The sequence below is a fragment of the Xyrauchen texanus genome, chromosome 14 (assembly GCF_025860055.1).
Source record: "Xyrauchen texanus isolate HMW12.3.18 chromosome 14, RBS_HiC_50CHRs, whole genome shotgun sequence".
In the NCBI taxonomy this organism is placed as follows: domain Eukaryota; kingdom Metazoa; phylum Chordata; class Actinopteri; order Cypriniformes; family Catostomidae; genus Xyrauchen; species Xyrauchen texanus.
The window spans coordinates 30,820,488-30,843,002 of NC_068289.1; the positions used below are offsets into that span (position 1 = coordinate 30,820,488).

At 36.9% G+C, this 22,515-nt stretch overlaps 2 protein-coding genes across 11 annotated transcripts in view; both read left to right on the forward strand.

The window, feature by feature from the left end:
* Positions 1-5,546, forward strand: part of LOC127655424 (protein dopey-2-like) — a 45,052-nt gene extending 39,506 nt beyond the window's left edge. The window contains exons 35-39 of the mRNA XM_052143255.1: positions 120-256; positions 386-441; positions 557-694; positions 1,555-1,687; positions 3,080-5,546. Coding sequence (XP_051999215.1) covers positions 120-256; positions 386-441; positions 557-694; positions 1,555-1,687; positions 3,080-3,334 — 719 coding nt within the window. The 3' untranslated portion in view covers positions 3,335-5,546. The remainder of the gene's footprint in view (positions 1-119; positions 257-385; positions 442-556; positions 695-1,554; positions 1,688-3,079) is intronic.
* A 4,010-nt stretch (positions 5,547-9,556) lies between these two features.
* The window catches only part of LOC127654765 (probable ubiquitin carboxyl-terminal hydrolase FAF-X), a 52,775-nt gene continuing 39,816 nt past the window's right edge, over positions 9,557-22,515 (forward strand). For 6 of the 10 annotated variants that reach the window (XM_052142122.1, XM_052142124.1, XM_052142120.1 and 3 more), the window contains exons 1-10: positions 9,557-9,891; positions 12,738-12,991; positions 16,339-16,484; positions 16,645-16,724; positions 17,328-17,440; positions 18,298-18,516; positions 19,116-19,231; positions 19,320-19,571; positions 19,667-19,805; positions 20,060-20,212. In XM_052142122.1, coding sequence (XP_051998082.1) covers positions 12,896-12,991; positions 16,339-16,484; positions 16,645-16,724; positions 17,328-17,440; positions 18,298-18,516; positions 19,116-19,231; positions 19,320-19,571; positions 19,667-19,805; positions 20,060-20,212 — 1,314 coding nt within the window. In that variant the 5' untranslated portion in view covers positions 9,557-9,891; positions 12,738-12,895. The remainder of the gene's footprint in view (positions 9,892-12,737; positions 12,992-16,338; positions 16,485-16,644; positions 16,725-17,327; positions 17,441-18,297; positions 18,517-19,115; positions 19,232-19,319; positions 19,572-19,666; positions 19,806-20,059; positions 20,213-22,515) is intronic. The other 4 variants (XM_052142117.1, XM_052142119.1, XM_052142118.1 and 1 more) reach the window with 1 other exon arrangement.

The window sequence follows — 22,515 nt, forward strand, 5'->3', positions numbered from 1 at the left end:
ACTAAGTCTGTGTATAAAACAAATATTCATGTAATATAGTGGTGATATGATGTCCTCATACTTTTTGCCGTGTAGCATTCATATGTGTTCGGTCAACTTGCATTACAAATATATTCTAGAGCGTCTAACAGAGAACCTGCGTGTGGGACAGACCCCAGCAGTGTCAGCTCAGATGTTCCTCATGTTTCGGGTTCTTCTGTTGAGGATCTCATCACAGCATCTTACCTCACTCTGGCCAATCATGGTGACTGAACTGGTAAGAACTACAACAGAGTTCCTCTCTTGATGGAGAGTATTTATTATTTGACTGGCCTCTTTGTTTGATTGGGTGAGTGCAGTTAGTATATTTATTCATAGTGAATGATGTTGCTTGTCTCTTATTCAGATACGCATTTTTAACCGCCTGGAGAAAACCTTGCTAGATGATAAAGAAGTTTCAAAGTGAGTCTTGCTTTACAGAAACCTACTGCATCTATATTGTCATCCTGCTGATATTGCTATTTCTTTTGCCATCTACCTCATTTTCATAGGCATACATTTTCTCTTTCTGTTTTAGGAGTAAACTGCGGGGTGGCCATGAAAGAAATGGTCTACTGTGCTTCCCACAGGCAGAGCTGGATATGTACCTGTCAGCCTGCAAGTTCCTGGACACCGCTGTGTCCTTCCCTCCAGAGCGCATGCCTCTGTTTCAAATGTAAGACACCTACAAACTGTGCATGTATGTTTGTCAGAGAGAAACATAGATATGTCTTGTTTACTCTTGCCATATCAGTGAAAATAACAAGTAACAGTTTTACTTGATTAGATGGAGTTTTTAGCTTTTTCTTCTTCTTGTCAAGGTTTTGTTTGACAGAGGCAAGACATCCATTGGTCAAAAGAGCCAACATTTAGGGGTTCTAAATTCACCCCAAAAAAATTCAAATTCATTCATCTTTTACTCACCATGTTGTTCTTAGCTGCTGTTTTTCATACAATAAAAGTGGCTGTTAAGCTCCAGATAAGAAAAAAGGGCACCACAAAAGTAGTCCATATGACTGATGTCTTCAAAATCTGTTGTGTGAATAACAGCTTACATTTCTATCTGTTTTTTATGGTACTTTTATCCTATTTGTAGCTTGGAAGGAAAAAAAAACAACTATATATTTTCATTGTATGGAAAACAGTGGCACGAACATTGTGCAAAATATCTTCTTTTGTGTTTCTGGCAAGAAATACAGTTGTGTGGTTTAAGAATAACATGAGATGAGTAAGTGATGACAGCATTTCTATTTTGTGTTAACTATTCCTCTTAAGAGGTTCTTACATATCCTTAAAAGAACCCTTTTTTTAAGGTTACATGAACATTCTGTTAACACATGGGTAACTCCTTATTTGGTCTTTTGTCATTGTTATCTTGAGGACCCTAAGTAGACTTGTCACTGTTGCCCCAGTGTTGGCATATGTCAGTAATAGATCATTAGATTCCCTTTCTTAGTTCTAGTTGAGCTGTCATGGCTACCCAAAATAAATGATCTCTGATCTGCATCATAGCCTAAAATGTCCTGTTTTATGTAGGTATCGCTGGGCTTTTATTCCTGAGGTAGATGTTGAGCGTTATGATGGGCCTAGAAACACTTTGTTGGAAGGAGAACAAGAGTGTAAATCTCATCTTGTCAAAATACTGGATGGAATAACCCGACGCTATGGGGTAAGATCTCCGCACACAATGTGCTACACTATATCAGTCCTCTAGAAAGACTGAAGAAGACAATTGTCAAATCTGTTATACATTGGCTTGTTTATTTACTTTGGAGTATGCTTGTGGTACTGTTGAGGCCTTACCTAACTATGAGATACTAAAGGCCCTGGAACACTTCATACAAAATCAAATAACGAACGGGTGTGATGTCGTTTCGAACAAAAAGGTGAAGGTGTTTGGAGTTTGTTTCGGTGGTTCGTAACAGCTCATCTGCTCAAACTTTCAGGAAAACTTCTAACCTTCTTACTGCTATTGGTCTACATCATCAGTAGGTGTGACTTGGAGCTCCACCTACTTTGAGGTTGACAAATAATTCCTGTTTAGCGAGTTAAGATAAGTCAACATGAACATACCGGCGTGCAGAGTTGCTGGTCTGCAGCTGAAAGCCATTCACACATCTGCTCACTCTTTTGTATGTATTCTGCCCATAAACTCTTTTATACACCCATATTTGCAGTAGTATAAGTGTAATCATAAATGACGAAAACAGAGAGTTATCGGAGTGTAATATTATGGTCACATATCGCGTGTTAGCACATTAGTGCTATGAATGCAGAATGTAAACTTAAAAATTAAATATTATCTACTGAATATATATTACTTTTAGTGGTTAAAACAGCTTCTTTTACTGATCTTATGTGAATTATATTTATATAATGAGGCATGAAGTTTTTTATAACATTGTTATGTCACATTAGTTAAGGTTTTACATGTAGTCTTGTGCGTCCTCATATTAAAATTCTCCTCCAAATGCCCCCCACAGTGGTGTGGCCACTGCCTGAATGTTCACAAACATTTTTTGTGGAGAACAAAAAAAACTTCTCAGTGAAAATGCCTGGGACGTGTTTGTAATTTTTTTCTAACTGAAAGGAATAGTTACCCAAATTCTCTAATCAGTTACTCACCCTTATGCCATCTAAAACTCTGAGTTCCTTTCTTCATCAGAACACAAGATTAGATTTTTCGAAGGACATATGAAGTGTTTTTGCCCATATAATGAGGTCCAAAACTCTCAAGCTCCGAAAAGAATATAAAGGCAACGTAAAAGTAAACAATAAGATTTATGTGGTTTAATGTCTTTTGAAGCTATACAATCGTTTTGTTTGAGAAACAAAGCAATAATAAATTTTTTATTCACTAAATAGATTCACTTCCACCCAGCTCTCCTCAAGTTCATGAGAGAAGCTCCTTCACGTGTCCTCGCGCATGACGAATGTACACTTGCATGTCTACACAAGAAGTGGTGTGCGATACAACCTGAATCAAAACATTTGAACAGCCACAACATTTCTTAGAAATTAACATGTGTAGAGTAAAAACCTCTTGTTCTTGTGTGTACAGGAGCTGAATGGAACTGTAGGAGAGTCAAGCACAGACCGTGTGGAGTTCCCTCTGCTCACACTGCGTTCCCTCTCTTCTATCGTGGACCTTGTGCCATTCTTCAGCATTCTTTGCTGCTCTTTTAATGGCTCTTCTTGCCCCTCCATGCTCCTCTCACATTCTGCCGCAGACTACCCACCATCCAGCCGTGAAAGGGTCATGAAACACCTAGAGCACATAATTACAGGAGAGTTCCTCGATGGAATGGACAGTTAGATAATCGGTAAAGTCAAATGTCTTTTAAACTCCATCTCCTGAAATGTTTCGCTTTGATCCTGTATTTGCTTTTGTAATTTATGTCTTTGGTTCAGGCCCGAATGCACAGGGGATCACCATGCTCACCATCCCCCAACAGTACAGGCCCTTATTGAGAATCCTATGGCCAACATAGGATTATAGCTTACATCTTATACAGTAGTTAGAGCCGGGCTTGCATTGGTTTCTCTTTGAACACAAAAGGGCAAGGAGTTTTTATTGTAGCGTGATAGTTTACATGTTAAATGTATAAAGGACTCTGTGAATTTTCTGGCTATGATGTTATTCAATGCATGTCAAGTTAATGTTATAACCTTTCCGTGTCTTACACATGGTGAATGTACAGTATGACATCTTTGTATAATTTTAATTTTGCATGCCATTACTGTTCATTACTTGGCTTCATTTTGCCCTTGTTTCGACAGGGGTAACAAACAGATGATGTGTTAGTTGCTTTGTCTATGTTATTTTTATGTAGGGCTGACAATCATTTCTTTAATTTTCAGTATTTTTGCCTCCAGTACCAGACCTCCTCTGTTTTTTTTCTACATGGCTCATTGTGGGAATGATTATCATCCCTTTTCTTGACTCATAAAAGCATTGTTTTATCTGTAATTTTCTTTATTTGTTTACCAAAAACTGTTAATAGGACTTTCTCTTGCTTTCTTGACTCGTCTTTTACTGAGGATAATGTGTCTTAAGACCTAAGTATTAAAAAAAGAATGATTTTTATGTTAATATATAATGCCTTCTTTTACTTTGTGTAGAATGCATTCTCTCTAAATATTTACAGCATAGGAATAGTTATGTACATTTTATTTTCTGTACATATGGGAATGTTTTTGATTCATGTTTGTGTTCTTCATTATATTCTTCATTGTTGGGACCTCGATTAAGTCTTTATGCTGTGGCTTTAATTGTAGAATCCACCTGATTTGGCAATTATAGTTTGTTTCAAGTGTTACCTCTAGTATGCTACCTTGTCCTTTTTGTCTGGGTTAATTTTCAGAAGAGTATGTTTGAAGTGCCTAAAAATAAATTTGGGAGATGTTTTAGTAATTAAACATCTTTCCTTGTTCTGTAGTTATGTTAGTTGTTCCACTATTTGCAATTGTGCTCAGAAACAGGCAGATATGAAGCTTGTAGTTGCTTTACAGGAATAGTTAGTCCAAAAATGAATTTTTAGAAGAATATTTCAGCTCTGTAGTTCCTCACAATGCAAGTGAATAGGAAACATTAGAAGCTCCAAAAGCATATAAAGGCACCATAAAAGTACTCCATACAACTCCAATGATTAAATCCATATTTTTTTGCAATGATATGTGTGGGTGAAAAACAGATCAATATAAATATTTAACTTTCAATCTCTTATATATATATATTTTTCAGATTCTTTGTCCATATCACCACCTACTGGGCAGGTATGAGAATTTATTGGGAAAATAACTTAAATATCGATCTGTTTCTCACCCACACCTATAATATTGCTTCCAAAAATATAGATTTAGCCACTGCTGTCATTCACTTGCATTGTGAGGACCTACAGAGCTCAAATATGCATCTAAAAATCTTTGTTTGTGTTCAGCAGATTAAATAATTCATACACATCTGCGATGGCATGATGATAAGTAAATGATAAAAGACTTTTCATTTTTGGGTGAACTATTCCTTTAAAGCCTCATTAAAGGCACCGAAATGTGTTGTTAGTGATTCAAGTGATCTTAAAATACATAGAAGCCTGACAAAATTGCATGAAGATGTCGAGAGCTTCACTCTATGTATATTCATTTACTGGTTCAGTCAATGGAATGCTGTCGCAATTTTTATTTTTTAAGGAAAAATGATGATAATGCTTATTAAAGTGAACTATTTTGCGTGGATGTATTGCTCATCTGAATAAAATGACTCCGAACTAGAGAGTTGTAAAGTTGTGTGGCATATCTCGTAACGATTATAGTGCAGGGAATACACTGAATTTCACTTTTAATTGGGTTCATTTTGTCCTTAACAGTGTACCAAACATATGTTACTTTTAGTGAAGAACATCACATGATGTGTGAACAACTATTTTATAGCATTGTTTAATGTAGTACTTGACATTTTAAATAAATAATAGGACTAAATGTATTTTTAAAGCCATTCTTATGCAGTGCACAGATAAATCTCTTCAAACTTCAGTAAGTTATTAAAATAAATCTAATTCAATATGGAATTAAATGAAGCGCAAGCTTTGTTGCTCAGTGACAAAATATATAAATAAATAATTTCTAATATAATAAATAATAAATCAATCAAATATTTTAATATTATAATAATGTTATGCACCTGTCAGGTAGCATGAAAGTACCTTTGCTTTCAAAGGCAATGTTTTGATACATTTGTATTATTTTAAGATAAATAAATTGAGCCCTAGCGCCCTCTGGTGCTTCATTGGAAAGATTTATCTTCACAGTTGTACTACCAGTGTTGTACAGTTTCCTAGAAATCACCTGAATGTACTGCAAGTGTTTGTGTGCAAATGTAAGCAAGATCTTCCTTCTTGTTGTTCTAGTATGTTTGCTGTATTAGTTTTTCAGAATAGCTTTGTGTTATGTACGTATGTATGTGCAATAATGAACTAATACATTTAATCAAAGGCTTAATTTCAGTTGGCTATAACTGGAAATTTAGAAAAGGCTATGATATGCTAAAATAAATTAAGAGTACAATTTTATAATAATATTGCAGTCATCAAAACTATTAAATTATTTAAAGGATGGGAATTATGTAGAGACCAAAATATGTTAAACACATCAAAACTATGTCATATTTTAGATTCTTCAAAATATTTAAAGTAATCCATAAGTCTCAAGTAGTTAAATCCAAATCCATGTCCTTTTTTTACTATAAATTCAAATGTGAAAGGGAATCTAAACAGTAGCCACATGTGACATTCAGATGTGAAAGTTTAAGTGGAGATTTGTCTATTTCTCATCATATCGCTTTTGAATATATGGATTCAACCACTGGAGTCTTATGGATTAATTTTATGCTGCTTTTATCTGCTTTTTGGACCTTCAAAGTTCTAGCCACCATTCACTTGCACTGAAAGGACAAATAGAACTGAGATATTCTTCTAAAAATCTTTGTGTTCTGCAGAAAAAAAGAAAGTCATACACATCTGGGGTAGCATGAGGGTAATTTATGAGAGAATTTTATATTTTGGGTGAACTGTTTCTTTAATATATTTTCTCAAAAAATCAAAATAACAGAGACAAAATATAGATGGCCTGTAACTTACTCTTGGCTGGCTGCAGGAATTGCTTTACAGATTTCTCTGAAAATGTGCTGTTGGATTCAGGGGCGTAGATTCTGGTGGGGATGGGGGAGGTAACCCCCCTGTAATCAAAACAAGCAAGTACAACCCCCCACCCCCCACATTACTTATGCCATGATCAGTGGAAACATGTAAATGTTTATCGCTGCAACCCCCCCCCCCCCCCCTTCTAAAAATGGGCAACAGTCACAGCAAAAGAGAGCTGTGAGTAGTGGGCTAAAGCACATAACTGTTAATCAGAAGGTCGCTGGTTCGATCCCCACAGCCACCACCATTGTGTCCTTGTGCAAGACACTTAACTCCAGGTTGCTCTGGGGGGATTGTCCCTGTATTATGTGCACTGTAAGTTGCTTTGGATAAAAGCGTCTGCCAAATGTCATGTCAATTTAATGTAAATGTAAATGTAAATTTCCCTAAAATCTCTTTAAACATTTTTGTATATTAGTTTTGGAAATGAATGCAGTTGTGGATTTAATAGATCAATGTTTTTCTTGATGTCTCAACCAAAGTTATGTTAAACTCATAAGCGTTGATTTTGGAAGGGATGATAGCAACTTGTCCCTGCCAACTTCCAGTAAATCAGAAGTGTCCCAACAAATATTTGGGCAATTTACCTCCGAAAAAAATAACTTTTGACACATTACAGGCTAATTGCATAACATATTGTCGACGCATAATCCAAGAAGTTTACATAAAACTGTAAATATGGCATTTTCCCATCATATCATGGAGCCCTACAGTGGTCGGTTCTAAACCTGTTTATTCATCTGAAGAAAAAAAACTAATAAAACAGGCTAGTATATTGTGGTGGGCCCGAGAAATGGTAAAATTAGACTTTCATATGAGAAAATAATGGGGTTTTTTTTTTGCCTATATTACCAGATTTACATTTTTGCATTTCCTTAATACCATTACCAACATTTTGTATACTATACGGCAACGTCAATTCCAACTTCCAACCAAACCTACGCTCTTGGTTAAATCTCTAACTAGTGTTGATCTCAACTGTGTTCACTATAAGCTCGGCAGCAGCATATCCCTAACCAGCCTTAGTACCGAAGGTGCTTTTCTCTCTCTGTGACTGAATTAAATTAGTTCCATTCTTTACACTGGACAAAGACCAACCTCTAAACTTTGTCCTGCATGGGTTCTCCTCTGCAACGTACAAAAGGCTTTTGAGTGACCAATGAATTGTTTTCCTGTCACAGACGGGTTGCAGGGGTCAAGCTCTATTCAAGCAGAGATTGTCCAACTGAGTGACTCCTGTTATTCAGGTGGCTTGTAGCATTGTATTCATCCAGGTCATTGTAGACTGTCAGGTAGAATTTGGTCGAAACAACTGCTCTTTTTTTAAAGCAACTGGTTATTAAAGGACGTTTATCAATTATTTGGTCTTCAAAACTAATTAGTTATTCGAAATAGCATTCTACATACTAGTTAGAATTAGTATATAGTATATATACTGTGCACAGTAAGTATGCAGATTCTCAGCATCAATACAGTTCCCAAACCTACATTTGTCAAAATGTGCAGTATACAACCAGAGCAGACTGCTTCAAATACTGTATCGCACAATGCAGTGTACTAATCTTGACCTTCCATTTCTAGTGTGACAAATTAAGTACAGCAATCTTTTTTTTTTTTTACTCATTATTTGAGCGGACTGCCACGAGATATTTTATATCCAAGCTGATAACTGTACACCACTTAAGTGCAACATGATGAGGTAAAGTGACAACAACATAGTAGCATACTACTGCTTGAAATGTTTATTGTGGAATAATGTCTACATATGTAGTATTCAGTAAGTAGTAAGCTAGTATTACATTTTAAACATAACCATTCAGGACTGTCACTTAAAAGGATAGTTCAGCCAAAAATGGAAATGCTCTTATCATTTACTCACCCTCATGCAATCCCAGATGTGCATGACTTTCTTTCTTCTCCAGAAAACAAATGAATATTTTTAGAAGAATATATCAGCTCTGTAGGTCCTCTCAATGTAAGTGAATGGTGTCCAGAACTTTCAAGCTCCAAAACTCAAATTAAGGCAGAATAAAAGTATCCAAATGACTCCAATGGTAAAATAAATGACTTCAGAAGCTAAATAATAGGCGTGGGTGAGATAAGTGATCTCCAATTTCAGAAAATCAAAGTGAAAGTTGAGATTTATTGTAAAACAGAATTAAAATATTGATCTGTTTCTCACTCAAAGTGATTGCATCACTTCAGATGACATGGATTAAAGCATTGGAGTCATATGCATTACTTTTATGCTGCATTTTATGCTGTCTGGTCACCATTCTCTCACCTTGAATAGACCTACAGAGCTGAGATATTCTTCCAAAATCTTAGTTTGTGTTCACCAGAAGAAAGAAAGTCATACACATCTGAGATGGCATGCAGGTGAATAAATTATATGGGTGAACTGTCCCTTTAAATTCATGAGGCTCGGGACAAAATTTCCCATTCCCAGAGATTAATGCATTTCCCATACAATAGAGGACCTTAGTTAAGGTTTTGTGCTAAGTTTAGATTGTTATTGCTGATTGACTTTCATGCAAAAACATCAGATAGTATGTATGGCACCAAACTAAACATGCAACCCTTTTCCCCATAAAGCGTCTCGTATTGACTGCTCAGTGAACTACTTTCCTTTGCTCAGGGTGAGACAGTGTTCGAAATGGCATACTACCATGCTACTCTTACTATTTTTCCCATAGACATATATGACAGATGTAGTAAGAGCAGAATGTGTAGTATGCCATTTTGATCTCAGCCCAAGTGTGCAGGAAGTGTGTTCATGTTGTCTGTTATCAAAAAATCAGGTGTCAGGAAGGCAAACTGTTCCTCCCAACCACGCATGCCCCGCTGAGTCACACGTCCAAGCTGTTAGTGGACGGATATACTTTTCATTTACTTCCATCCTTACTACGGTGACGGGTTTCTTAGCAGCCTGACACAGGAGAGAGAGAGCGGCTGGAGGCAGTTTGAGGGAGGGGGGCAAGCAGCAGCAGTCGATGCTGGTGGTGACGCAGGAAAAACACCCAACAGCAGACAATAAGCCAATGATCTGATCGCAACATAGTCGTGTTATTTATTACCGAGACAGCCAGACACATGCACACGGTTGAGTGATTATTAAAGCACTTAAATGATCCGATCTTTGGTCGTATGGAGGAAAGATCCAGTTTGATTCTCGGTAAGTGGGTTTATGTGTGAAGCTAAACGAGGCTAGCGGTTAATAGCAGATGATTTGCAAGTCAGTGCTCACTTAGCTTAGCTTGGTCAGCTCCATGAACAAATTTCAGGACGTTTCGACGTGTTACCACTTATATATTTACGATCACCTACCACTTCCTACCATCAGCTAAGACAGTCTGAATGAGCCGATTTAAGGTAAATAGCATTTAAAGATAACACCAGCTCATTTTGAGGAGAATGATTTGTAGCCAAACCCGAAACAAGTGGTTTTGACGTGGGCAGGTCGGTTGTTTTGACACTATTTTATTTTTTATGTCAGTCTGTTAAGTATAATATGGGCCTGTAAGATATTTAAAATTGGTGTTTTGGTGTCTTAATAGATTCAAATTCACTGTCACGAGCTGATTGTGTTTTGCTGGAGTCCAGCTGTTAGCCGTTAGCATGTTAGCCAGTGAGGCTGGCTTTAGCTGCTGTATTTACATTCACTTTCGCTCTTATTTTTGGGTTATAAATTCGGACTTTAGATATAAAAACAGTGTCCTTTTAAGTCTCGGAGCTTTAACCGTTGCGTAGGTTTGGTTGGTGACAGATAAACCTGTCGTAACTCTGTGTTTGGGAGACGAAACAGGCCTGAACTACTACAGTGTCGAACTAGGCCCAATACATATAATGGCTGTGCTGCCCACCAAGACGGCATTTATGGGCACCGTAGGCACGTTTGGAACGTTGAAACCGGCTGGGAGTCCCCTCCTAGTGAGCTGCCTAGCTAGACACCATTTTCGGGCGTCATAGTATGTCTATGTTGGCAGATCACTAGTTTTTGATACACCATCAGTATCAACCCTTTCATCTCTAATGCACTTTTCTGAAATTTTGAGAGAATGTCTTGTAGCAACTATTTTGTTTGAATTGGAAACGCCCATTATGTGCTAGTGATATTAATTCCTTCCCATTATCTGTTCAAATATATAAATTTTTAGGCCTCTGATGGGTTTATTATGCAAAATATGATTTGGGCTGCAATATAATAGGGACTTGTTTTGTTTTTGTTGTGCAATAAGGTGTTGATTCTGAGAAATGTTTCGTGCCATAATATAAGAGAAAGCATATTTATGTTCATAATTACGGTGTCAAACTAGCTGGTTAGTTGCATAGTAAAAGCTATGTAGACATTTATAATCTTATGGGTGTTTATATTGCTCTTAGTTATTTTGTTATTGCAGATTTTTCAGTATTACTCTGTTATTGGAGAGCACAGATATTGGAGAATCTAGGCTGGTTACTTTTCTTGGACATGACCTAATGGGACCTATTGTCCCATAGTTTAAATGTATTGGAATCCTAGTTTCTTAAAGTTAACTATATGTTTATATAATATGTATACTCTTATTATTGAAGCTTAAAATCAAGACTTTATATGATATACTGTCAATTAAAGGAATACAATTAAAGGGAGATGCAGGCTTAAGTGGTTTAATTTGCAAGTGAATCCAAATCATGACCTTTGATTTGAAATTTGATTTGGCTTTGTTAATTTTCTTGTGTTTTACTAATTACAAATACAAAATCCACAGAATAATTTGCACTAAATGCACTTAATATAAAATATATATATTTTGTTTTTCATTGCATTGCACTGACATTCTTCATTCATTTGAATGCTCCAACCTCCGTAATAATCATTAGGTATCTTCTGTTAACTTCAGTGGCATGTATCCGTAAAGGAAGGTAGGTAATTTTAAAGACTTAAATTGCTAAACATCAACCCATTGTGAAATTTTCTCTATAATTTCCATTGTTCTACATCTGTAATAATAACATTACAGATTTAATAAGGAGGGTTGTTTTTCATGTATTTCACGTCTTCCTATCAAACCTAAGCTTTAGAAACACAAACAGAAAGTATTCAAATCAGACCAGTGTCATATTCTGTGTCTTGCAGTAGGTCATTAGACTCAAATGTTTTTATGGCACCTGATCTGTGCTCTGGTGCTTTTTTTCTTAATTTGGCCAGGCAGTGTGCTGTGATTTAATAAAATTTACAGCAACATCCTCAGCATTCTCATAGGAAGCATAGCAGGCACTGTGAATGTGTTGTTTGGGCTATTTAAACCTCTGCAACTTGTTCGAATTTTGAACAACTTATCTTGTAGTTATTTAGTTGATTGCCATACACTGTATTGGCAATGTGTGGTTACCAGAAATTGAGCTTTTATCGTGCAATTTCATCTTTTTAAACCATTCATCTTTTCAAATGAAATTTTTTTCTCATTAGTAACTTTGTTTGTGCTACCATATTTACGCACTAAATATTTTGTAAACTGTTTTCTGAGCAGACAAGTTTCTCTTGGTTTAAATATATATAAAAATATATCTATCATATGTATTAAATTTGTCACAACTGTTTAAATCTCTACACAGATTGACATTATAAAGAGCATTATATTTTCTGCGCATAGTGTTATTGTAATTTTGTGTAATTTAGATTGAATATGCAGTTGTGTCAATTAAGGTGTTTCGTTGTTACTGATATGCATACCGTCACTAAAATACAATAGCTTATAACTGTTCTAACAGTCACTGAAAACCTAGAAATATCTGGTATTTTTAAATTAGTAATTTATTGGCCTGGAAAAGTCATGGGAATTTGTAGTTATGCTTGACTCTTTATAATAATTTAGGCAGAAATTGCTTGTGCTTTGCAGCCTCTATAAAAAAAAATGTCTAAATCCTCATCCAGTATTCACAAACTACTGGTAAAGACAAGGACATTCGTTGGTAAAAAGGTGCGAGAAATCAGATTAAATATACTGATGCCAGTTTTTTTGATGTGTCATTTGTCAGGTAATGCAATGGTCTCTGCAACATATCCAGTCCCCCAGGTGGTGCTTTCACTTTCAGAAGTGTGCCGGTTCTCCGTCGCTCCTGAGGAGATACTGATTTCTTCTGGCGTGCCTGCTACATAAGCAGACAAGATTGCAAAGATCTGCCCCGTTTCGAGTATGACGGCCACGACCCGTGGCTCCCCCGTGGGAGGGAATGACGGTCAGGGCCAGGCTCCGGATGGCCAGTCCCAGCCACCCCTGCCCCAGAACCAGGTCAGTGCCCCTCTTAGAATTCCTCCTCTCTGTGTGCCGATCCCTGTCAGAAAGCATCTGTTTGTGCTATTATATTACCGAAGCAAATCTGCCACTGGAGAGAATTTAGGTTACAGTAATAAAGCTTGCAGTGTCCTTGCTTTATGCAGCATTGTGGTCTTCAAACAACATAGATCAGTTTTGACAAATTTTTGTGGAACATTTTTTAAGACTCCCATGAATGCAAATGTGTTTCTGTAATTGTGCTGTTTCCTGGAAGGTATAGATGTCAACAGACTGCGTCCAGTTGTTGTTTGGTGACTGTAGGAAAATAATCAGCACTCTATTATAATATCACACATTTTTTTTTCCACTCTTTTCCCATTTCATCTATTAAGAGAGGTAGAGATATGTTATACACAAATGTCCCTTTTGCTTACATATGTAATAAATTGTCTCCCAGCTAGTGCTGTTAATTATACAGGGGACTTTCTAACAAGGTACATAATGAAAATAGACATTTTAATAATTATATATATATTTTTTTTATCAGTTCGGTCACATTTTGGAACAAATCCATTCATTAAATCCATAAATAAGATAATATATTTAATATATTATGTTTTGTTTCATGTTTACTGTTTATTTGCATCATTTGTACTATGTACAAGTATTTACATTGATTTGTTGAACACGTACTAAAACCGGTACAGTCTCATTAAGAAAACTGGCATTTCTGTAAAGAGTGTCTGTAGATGAGCGCATGTTACCGAGAAGACTCGAATGGCTTTATCTTATCTGTGCCAAGCATGATTGGAACTAAATGTTTCCTTTTTGTTGTTTTTGATCACCAACTGACTTTAAAGAATAGAAAGGGTATTTAGACATTATTCAATGACAAATGGGTCGAGTGGATCTCGTCTTTGGAGACGTAGAACAACTTTTACTCTCAAAACGCTGCTGAACACTCCACCACTATACTACAAATTAGTGGTAGGTGAAATTAAAACATTTACCAGCCAGTTGTCAAATATAGACATTTTATTTGTATTGCGTGAAATTTGGTTGCAAATGCGAGTGATTTCCTCTCATTTGTAGAAGATTGTTGCTCATAGAGTAAAAGATCGATCTCGGGATTTAAGAATCCTAATCATCAATTTCAGATTTACCAGCACTTGAATGTCCCGTAAAAGCAAAACAAACTCAGATTGGTTATTTTACCTGCCTGTCAGATGATTTCTTCCTTTCAAAGTGGGCAATTCTTGAATAAAATAAGCTGTTCACATAAGATGCATTCTTGTGATAAAAAAACCACTAGGCAGAGCACAATGGAATGGATCAAAGTTTAACCATTTTCTTACTTGACACAGCGTCTTAAAACGCTACACTAGCGGCTGGAAAAAAACGGTGTGAGATGGCGCAACGGCCTAAGATTTTTAAACCGCTACTAAAAATATATATAAATATATATATACACACAAAAATCTAAACAAATAAGTAAACCTCACTAATTGACTAGTCGTAACCATTATGACACAACCCTAGCAGAGACATGGAAGGATGCTTTTTCGCATTCAAATCAACAAAAAGTTGTATCATCATTGTTAGATGATTAGCCCCTAGACCTCTAGAGATTTATAGCCAATAACTGTCTTACTGAGCATTGCATTTCCCAGAGTGTATTTTGGTCTTTATTTTGTTACTTATTGAATAACGGTTTAACACTGGTTTGATGCATCTACTGTCCAACAATAGAAAAGGTGCCATTATGGCAAAAGAAAAGATGAGAGGTTTTCTTTGATTATTTTGCAGAGGGCAATTGTTACAATCTCCAGGGTTAGACTGCAGAAGTGTTATTTTTTTTAAACCTGTGCTCACCTCGAGCGTCTGTTAAAAGGAAGGAATCAATGAGGATGAGGTGCCTGGCAGAGAAAAGCACACCAGTTGATAAGGAGATGCGTAGCGCCTAGACGTGAGAAGAAAACTGGCTACGTAGCTCAGCCAAGCAGAAGGAGACTTTTCCAGCACACCCCCACATTTCCCAAGTTCCACAGGATCCATTCAGCTCTACCAGCAGAGCTCTAGCCCATATACATCCATTGACACGGCACAGGAAACTGACTTGAAGCATTTTACAGCTGCTTTATCTTCTTTACTCTCGCTTCCTTTTAATGTCTTTTAATCCCTCACATGGACACATACATTCTTTATGCTTAGTTATTTGAAGGATTATACTGTCACTAAGACGCATTAATCATGAAGGTGGTTTACCTATGTTGTTCGTGTGGTTTTGTAACATTAGACCTTTGTAGACAAAATTAAATAAAAATTGACCCTATGGATGGCAATCTTAAGGTATTTATCAATTATGGTTCTGATTCCATTTAACGATTCTGGTTCCTTTTACAACACTTAGTTCTTTTTGAGGAAACACCAAATAATTGATTATAGATATATTTTTACTATATAGTCTACTTATTTACTATTTACTCTATTTATCTTATTTTACTTCTAGATTATAATTTAAAAAACATTATATAAAAACAAAACAGTTTTGAATTTGTGTCTTTTAAATACATGTTGTCATCGGAAAAAGGCTGTAATTACACTGATGTAAGTCTGAACAGCCTTACTTGCCAGGGGTTTATTATGCATTTGCTTCGGTGTTCTGAGTGATTTTACTGTGTTTCAAAGATGTTGCTCCGCAACCAGTGGAGACAGATTAATTTAATATAATGGGATCTATTTGCTTTTGTCGCAACACGCTGCTCACTTCCGGTGTAGACAGGGTGTCAGCCTATGGGATTTTTTCACTTCTTTTATTGTCTGCCATGCAATAATAGTCTGTTAAATTACTTAAAGGGATAGTACACCCAAAAATGTAAACCTGCTGTCATCATTTACTCACCCTCATGCCGTCACAGATGTGCAGGGCTTACTTCTGCTGAACACAAATTAAGATTTTTGAAGAATATTTGAGCTCTGTAGGTCCATACAATGCAAATGAATGGTAGCCAGAATTTGAAGGTCCAGAAAGCACAGAAAGGTAGCATAAAAGACTTCATTTAATTTTGGGGTGAACTATCCCTTTAAAGTATACACCTTTCCTCCACAAATCGCACAACATTAGGGATTATTTGTTTGCAGAACAAGTTACATTCCAAAATGCAGTTTGTTCAATTTCCTAACCCTAAATATGAGCAATAATTTTAATTATGATGCTTGCTGTAGCTTCTATTCACAGTTCAACAAAATCCCATCCAATGCTGTAGCATGATTAAGCCAGAAATGTTAGTAGTAAAGACACTGTATATGTTCTCTGTGTGTCTTATGGTTGTCTGTTAATCTCTGAACTGTTTGTATTACAGACGTCCTCTCCCAACTCATCCAATGAGAACTCCCCAGTAAGCCCCCCAGAAGACCAGGGTCAGGGGGACTGTCCCACTCCTCTGGAGGAGGAGGAGCCAGCTTTCCCCAATACTGAACTGGCCAAGCTGGATGACATGATCAACAGGTAGGGCTCGATCTCTCTTGGTCAAATTATGTTTATAATGTAATCTGGAGCACTGAAGATGAAGAATAAGCAGAGTGGTCTTTTTGTTGGATATTGATTATCTTCTGGGAGTAAAATTAATGATATGCAGATGAATTAAGCTGTTTTTTGTCTTAAACAGACCTCGTTGGGTTGTTCCAGTCTTGCCAAAGGGTGAATTAGAAGTTCTACTTGAAGCTGCTATAGATCTTTGTAAAAAAGGTGAAATAGTTATCCTCAAAATGTGTTACTTTCATTGCCATTGTTGCTTTATTGTCTAATTTTAAATTTTAAATTACTAGTGTGGCTTTTATCTGTGTCTTAAAGGTGCTGTAAGTGATTTTAGCCATTCTAGAATTTCGACAAACCTCTTTCCAAAACCCCGCACTCCATAGATAAAATATTAGCTTTATTGACACTGACACGAGCAGAAACAGTCATCAAAAACAACAGCAGAAATTTAGCATCCTCAACTGACAACTGTTGATGAGCACCATGTCATAAAAATGACATTGTGGCTCAATATTTCACTGCAACTACAATACTACGAGAACATGCGAAATTATTGACAGGCAGAATGCGTCATTGTCTGTGGCCCACGGACACTTTTTTTGTTTTCGTGGTCTAGAGCAGTCACCGAGACCTGTGAGATATCTCCGGACACTTCCATTAATATCTTTCAGGGAGTAGTACAAATGTTTTCATACCTTTCCATGAAAAAATTGCTTACAGCACCTTTAAGCTTTCACTTTTGCTCTCAAATGAATTATTTACAGTCTCTGTAAATGTAAACGTCTGAGGTTTTTCTTTCACTTCTGTCTCAAGGACTTGATGACAAGTGTGAAGCATGTCAGAGATTTTTCAGAGATGGCTTGACAATATCATTTACGAAAATACTGACAGATGAGGCTGTTAGCGGATGGAAATTTGAGATCCATGTGAGTCCTGCAACCTGAATTTTGGTGCCATTTTCATCATGACTTTGTCAAACTTTTTTTGTTTTGTTTTTTGTTTGCACATTAAGGTGTTTTACTAACCTATCTGGTTGTCAGGGCTGTCCCTTCAAGAATTGACTGCTGCTTAGAGCAGCTGAGAAGAAATGTATTGCTATTTTGGTTGCCTTCATCTTATTTGGCTGTTGATTAAAATTCTAAAGCTTTGATCAAAGAGCTCCTTTCAGTAAAACAGAGGCAGTATTTGGACACAGCTCTGAGTCACCCCTCACATACGAGGCTCTTTTTAGCTCTTCAAAAGCTTCTCTACGATCAGCTTCAATGGCACTGCAAATATAAAATTATTTTTTATATTTCAACACTGCTTGCTTAATATAAATCAGAATACATAGGCTGAAATTGCATTTCAGTGTACATTTAAGGTCAAAACATATGCTACACAAGTACATGATTGCAAAGGCTTCTAGCTATGCAAGCTCAATTTTCATAACACAAAATTAGTATGCGTTGCGTTCTCGTCATTGCTGGAAGTTTCACTACATCGGCTATTAGTGTAAACCATTGTGTTCTACGATCATTTCTCCCTTTACTGTCACATAACGTTAAACTGTTGACATCTTTGTAGCTAGCTACCTGAATAATAACACATTGGGTTTAAATGTGCAGACATTTTAAGGATACTTTATCCCCCCTTCACTACTGAGGATTGTTACTGCAACAGTAATGCACAATGGGACCCACAAAATACATTGGCCAAGAATTTGTGTCTGCATTTGCCTGTTTTAGTAGAGTATGTTTCTGGTCTAAGATGAACAAGTGATCTGACACATTTCTCTCAACAGCGGTGCATCATAAATAACACCCACCGACTGGTGGAGCTGTGTGTGACCAAGCTCTCTCAGGACTGGTTCCCTCTGCTAGAACTCTTGGCGATGGCTACCAACCCCCACTGTAAGTTCCACATCTACAATGGTACTCGGCCCTCTGAGACTGTGCCTGCTGGGGTTCAACTGGCTGAGGATGAGCTGTTTGCCCGTCCACCTGACCCTCGCTCTCCCAAGGTGAGACGGTTTTAAGATTACTGTTTTGGACTGTCATTAAACTACTTGCATGAAGCTGTATGGAGTACATGTAAATATTGTTGAGAGCATGCTGTCCCCCCAAAAAAAGGAAAACTGGTGTTTGACTAGCTTATTTTTCAGTTTTTCAGGTGTAAGCTTCATTTACATAGTCATTTGAGAATCTGTTACACTCTTTGTGGGGTATACTCTCATAGTTCACACCTGCATTTAGCGCTATATACTTGTGGTCAGATCACCCGAGATGGATGCTGTGAATTGCATTCTAGCTCATTCTGTTACTGTTGTATTGTATTATTCGAATTTCACCAGAAATGTCAGAGGCAGTCCTTTTTTTTTTTTAATCAGTAAGTTTGACACCTCTGAATGTAAAGGTTGAGAGTTCAGCAACAACATTGAATAGTTTTAAACTAGGCCAGTAAGACTGCATCTTAAAAGGAGCTGTACCTATTTATCTAATTGTGTAGTATACTAATGTCTTTCTTTAAAGCTGTATTTTGCTTTAAATGTAATGTTTTATTTTGTTCTTGTGCTGTATTGGTGTATTTTCTGAAGGCTTCCTGTTTGTTTGTTTCCTGCAGGGCTGGTTGGTGGATTTAATAAACAAATTTGGCACATTAAACGGGTTTCAAATTCTGCATGATCGATTCATGAGTGGCCAAGCTCTGAATGTTCAGATTATTGCTGCACTCATTAAGTAAGAACAATCAAACCTACTTAACCTGCTTGTCTGAAAGTGGGAATTTTGATCTTGGTAAAGTGTGATTGATTGGTGTGTTTTGCAGGCCTTTTGGACAGTGCTATGAGTTTCTCACTTTGCACACAGTGAAGAAGTACTTCCTTGCCATCATAGAAATGGTTCCCCAGTTTCTAGAAAACCTAACGGATGAGGAATTAAAAAAGGAAGCAAAGAATGAAGCCAAAAATGATGCCCTGTCTATGATAATCAAATCTTTGAAGAACCTGGCATCTCGAGTACCAGGCCAAGAGGAAACCGTGAAGAATTTAGAAATATTTAGGTTAAAAATGATTCTTAGGTGAGATTAACATAGTATTAAACCTGTTTGAAGTCGTTATGAATTGCTTGCAATGAGTGTTCTTTATAACTGGTGTTCTTATGTTTTTGTTACAGGTTATTGCAGATTTCTTCTTTTAATGGCAAAATGAATGCACTAAATGAAGTAAACAAGGTGATTTCAAGTGTTTCCTACTACACGCATCGTCATGGAAATCCTGAAGAGGAGGAGTGGCTTACAGCAGAACGCATGGCAGTAAGTAATGCTGCAGTAATTAACAATTAATCCGAAGAATGAGCATTGACATGCAAATTATTTGATTCTTATTATTGAATATTAGCACATACTGAGCAAACAAAGTTTACAAATGACTGCTAGAAAGTTTAATATTGTGTTTATGAAGTGGCTTGAGGGCTTGAAGGTAGTCAAAATAAATGTTTTGGCCCAAAATTGGCCCATATTCTCATTGTGTCTGTGTCATTAGCTGAACATGGGTTTATGTCTAACAGGAATGGATTCAGCAGAACAATATTTTGTCTATTGTGCTGCGAGACAGCCTCCATCAGCCACAGTATGTGGAAAAACTAGAGAAGATCCTGCGATTCGTCATCAAAGAAAAGGCTCTAACGCTTCAGGACCTGGACAACATCTGGGCTGCTCAGGTGAGGTGTCTTGTAGACCAAATGCATGTACTCCATCATACTGTACATACTCATCAGAGGTCTATGTTTCAGGTTGATTCAATGGAAATAGTGCCAAAAAGATGTGGTGGAAATTAACTTGATAATTTAATAAAGATTTGATTTATCTCATTTTTATTTTCCAATATATAAATGTTAAACTTTAGCTGCCTTAAATGAATAATTCCCCCCAAAATGAAAAATCTCTCATAATTTACTCACCGTTATGCAGTCTCAAACTCATATTACTTTTTTCTTCTGCATAACACAAACAAAGATATTTTGATGGAGATATATATGTTATTATCCATACAATGCAAATCAATGGGGTCCGACACTTTCAGGCTCTAAAAAGGACATAAGGACATGTACAGTGCTCTGCTCATGCATCAAACTCGAGAAGGTGTAATCGAGCTTCAAGTCCTAAGGAAACTGCAGATGTCAAGGTTTAAAGTGAAAAATGAGTCAGAATTTGGCCTGTTTCTCACCCAAAACTTATCGTATCACTTCAAAAGACATGGATTATACATTTGAGTCGTTGTGGATTACCTTTATGCTGCCTTTGTCTTTTTTGGAGATTGAAAGTGTTGGACCTGATTGACTTGGATTATATGAACAAAAACACCTCATATCAAAATATCTTTGTGTTCTTAGGAAGAAAGAAAGTCATATGCGATTGAGATGGTATAAAATTGAGTTAATGACGAGATAATTATTATTTTTGGGTAAACTATTCCATTAAAGGTGCACTCAGTAACACTTCCTATCAAACAAATCCCTTTTTCCCTACCTTCTAAAAATCACCTCCTCAAATGATGCCACCCCGCACCACTAACGAAATGAGGGTGCCCCAGCTGACTTCCACCCCATGGATGATTTGTCTGCCATTCATAACTCTGGCTAGGCCCCAACTTTTTTGAATGACTATCCCCAATATTAATTACTGCCCCATCACCTAAGATACAGAGTCTCGGCCAAAATGAAAATTGGGTGTCCAATACGTCACGCATAAAGCTCTGAACCTTCAACTAAAATTCTTGGATTTTAACACATCCCCAAAAAATATGCGTTGTGTCCCCGTCTTCTGTTTGGCATTACCAGCATGTTGGTGTGTCTTTTAAGACCAAGCCTATATAATCTAGAGGGGGGTCCAATAAAATCAATGTAAAATCTTAAATTTTCTTCAGACACACCCTCTCTACATGTAGACTTGACTTTTTATAGAATCCTAGCCCACACTCCCTCCTCCAATACCAAGTTTAAATCTTTCTCCCATAATCTCTTAAGAGAAGTTGAAGCTCCATCCCCCAGACTTGGAATTAACAGGGAGTAGTACTCTGATGCCTCATAACCTTTTCCAAAAGCAGTAATCACCACTTCCAGAGTATCTGCCAATTTAGGGGGGTGTATGCTACTCCCAAAAATAGTACAGAGTAGGGCTGGGGCGGTATGGATTTTTTCTATAGCGGTAAACCGCATTAAATACATTACATTGGATCAGAGAAGTCCCCCCCCGACAGACTTTGGCGCACACATCAGAAGTCGCTTTTGATAGACAGACTTTAAATATTGTCACCTACATCCGAAGAAAAAAAACTAGCACAATTTTAAATAGTCAAATTTTCATCAAGCAGTAATTTGGCATGAACTAATCACTGTATAGATTTCCTTATTTAAGATTATTCTCAGATACATTCGCATTGAAGATGGGTCAGACATGATTTTGACCACTTTATTAAGTTTTGTTTTGTAGAAAGCCTTTCTTTAACTTAAAATTTCGTTTTGTATAAATTGTATCTTAATTTTAATCACTGTTTCATTAACTAATTGCCTGGAATTAATAAATAAGAAGCAAATATAGCAGACATATAATCAGCAGCAGGACGTGGAAGCGCCGATGCGATCTCTTGTGCGTGAGCTCTCTCATAAATGAACCGAAACTCGGCAGCTAGGCCTACTGCCTCACAGACATGAGAAAGAAATAGAAATCTTAAAATGCATTTTAAACAAAATTCAAAACAAAATGATAAAATTTTAGGCTACAGTAGCCTAGTAGTCAGGTTTGCCGATGTATGCTACTATTTATTTATTTATTTATTTTTATCCCTGTGCTCAATCGGAAACGGACTTCACTGCTGATATTCTGGGGATACAACGTAGCCAATAGGCTATAGCCTACTAGGGACTTTAGCCTTTAAAATATCTTTGCTGCATTGGATCAGTCTCCTTTCTAGAACAGCCAAGAGCTTTCTAGCCTCGCGGCAGCAGCGCTTTGCATCGCTCAG